Source organism: Marmota monax, unplaced genomic scaffold (genome assembly GCF_021218885.2).
Source record: "Marmota monax isolate L192 unplaced genomic scaffold, Marmota_monax_Labrador192_F-V1.1 WCK01_AAM20220418_F8-fsc01983, whole genome shotgun sequence".
Classification (NCBI taxonomy): Eukaryota; Metazoa; Chordata; class Mammalia; order Rodentia; family Sciuridae; genus Marmota; species Marmota monax.
In genome coordinates, this window is record NW_026691937.1 from 28,073 (window position 1) to 30,160 (window position 2,088).

At 52.3% G+C, this 2,088-nt stretch overlaps 1 protein-coding gene across 1 annotated transcript; it reads right to left on the minus strand.

Moving 5' to 3' along the window:
• On the minus strand, positions 1 to 1,558 carry LOC124106120 (uncharacterized protein FLJ43738-like). The gene is given in 2 exon segments (XM_046464001.2): positions 1 to 934; positions 936 to 1,558. Coding segments are annotated over 2 exon segments (933 nt in total). The 5' UTR covers positions 1,439 to 1,558; the 3' UTR covers positions 1 to 504.
• Positions 1,559 to 2,088: the final 530 nt, after the last annotated feature.

Here is a 2,088-nt window from a genome sequence, read left to right on the forward strand (position 1 = left end):
TTATCAAATCAGGATACAAGATACACACAAATTAACCAGATTGCCATATTACCAGCAATAAATACCTGGCAACTGAAATTTAAAATATGATACCCTCATTGTAGGCTCAAGGGGGTAAAAGGGTCAACTTGTTTGAAAGACTGTGCTATCAGAAGAGAGAGCCAGGGTCCCCTGTTCCCACCAGGCCACATAGGAAGCTGTTCCCCAGACGAGGGTCATTTCACCCTGCTCAGCCATTCAGGCACTCAGAGGTCACTCCAGCTATGGTACAAACAGGCCAGGCTCCTGCTCCTGGGGGCAGCAGATCATGGTGTCAGAATCATGTAACTGGGTTATTTATTTATTGGTCTTGGGGATTGAACCCAGGGGTGCTTCACCACAAAATAAAACCCTTCTTATTTGATTTTGAGACAGCATCCTGCTAAGTTGTTGAGGCTGGCCTCCAATCTGTGATCCTCAGCCTCCCTGGGCCTTGATGAGGCTCCTTCCTCATTCAGATGCCACCTACTGGCTCTGGTGGTTCTTCCACAGCTGCCGCAGGCCCCCGTTGGCCAAGCCTTCCAGAACAAAGAGGTGGATGTTCCCATCTAGCAGGTGGAAGCCGGTCAGGATGTCCAGATGCTCCTGATGCTGGATGTTGACCCGCATCTTGAAGGCTGGGAGGATCTGCTGGACAGTCCCGGTGGGGTAGGAGTCCAGCTCCAGGGCCTTGGCGTTGATCAGGGTGATGTCCTTCAGCAGACTGTGCAGCAGGAACAGCTCTTTGGCACTGAACACAAACATGATGTGGCCAAAGTGGCTGCCCAGGAAATCCACACCCTGGGCTTTGGCCCAGGTCCTCAGAGGCACTGCCACATCCACTCGCAGTTTGAGCAATGAGTTGGCCTCCAAGTAGTTTCCAGCGGGCATTAGGTTGTGCTCGAGGACCTCGGTGGAACCTCAAGACCCTCCTGCATTGGCTGCCCTGGAGGCCGGGGGTGGCCTTGAGCTCGCAGCGCTGGATGGGGACCACCAGGTTCAGGTACTTGTGGCCAAGGAAGAGGTCCATGAAACTGACCCGGGTGACTCCGTGAGAGTCCCAGGTCTTGTTCTGAGGCTGGAAGGGGTTGTCCTCCGTCTCCTTGGAGGAGATGAAGGACTGGATGTTCCCGTGGGAATCCAGGGGCTCCTCCCCAAACAGGGTGGGCCTGCAGGAGGACTCGTCTGACTTACGGTCCCGATCGTGGACTTCCACCACCATGGGGGGACCCTCCAGGTATTCCCGCAGGTCACTGGGGTGTATGGCTCCCAGGCAGATGACATTGATGTCCTCGAAGTAAACATGGGTCCCGTGGGGCCGCTCCTCAGTCCTGTGCACCAAGGTCTTGTGGAAGCGGTACCTGCAGTAGAAGGGGGTGCACAGCCTCTGCAACAGAACAGGCCCATGGCCACTCACCATGACTGTCCCTCTGCCACCAGGAAGGAGGCCCACAGCCACTCACCAGTGACTGTCCCTCTGCCACCAAGAATGGAGTGCCCACCTGGGACCCTCAAACCCCAGGGTCATGCCTGCAGCCCAGGGGCCTCAGTTTGCCCTGCTACAAAGTGTCCATGGGTAACCCACTCTGCAAGGTCACTCCAGGACTCTACGGCCCGGTGTCCACAAAAGCACCACCAGGTAAGAAGGTAAAATACAGAAAAAAATTTCATGAAATAATGACTGGGGATGGGCTGGGGCTCAGTGGCAGAGCGCTTGCCTGGCACGTGTGAGGCCCTGGGTTCCATCCTCAGCACCACAGAGAAATAAATAAATAAAATAAAGGCATCTGTCCATCTACAGCTAAAAATAAAATAAAATAGTGTCTGAAAATCTCCTGAATTTGTCAAAGGACATTAATTGTAAGTTCTAGAATCTCAGTAAATCCCAATTAGATGAACTCAGAAATACAGGCCCAGACACATCCTTATGGAACAGATTAAAAGCAGAGATAACACATATTAAAAACAGCCAGAACATCATTTCCCATGTGTATATATGATCACAGGACCTCACTCTACATCATGTCCAACCAGGTGAATGACAAGTCATACTCTATTTGTCAGAATTTT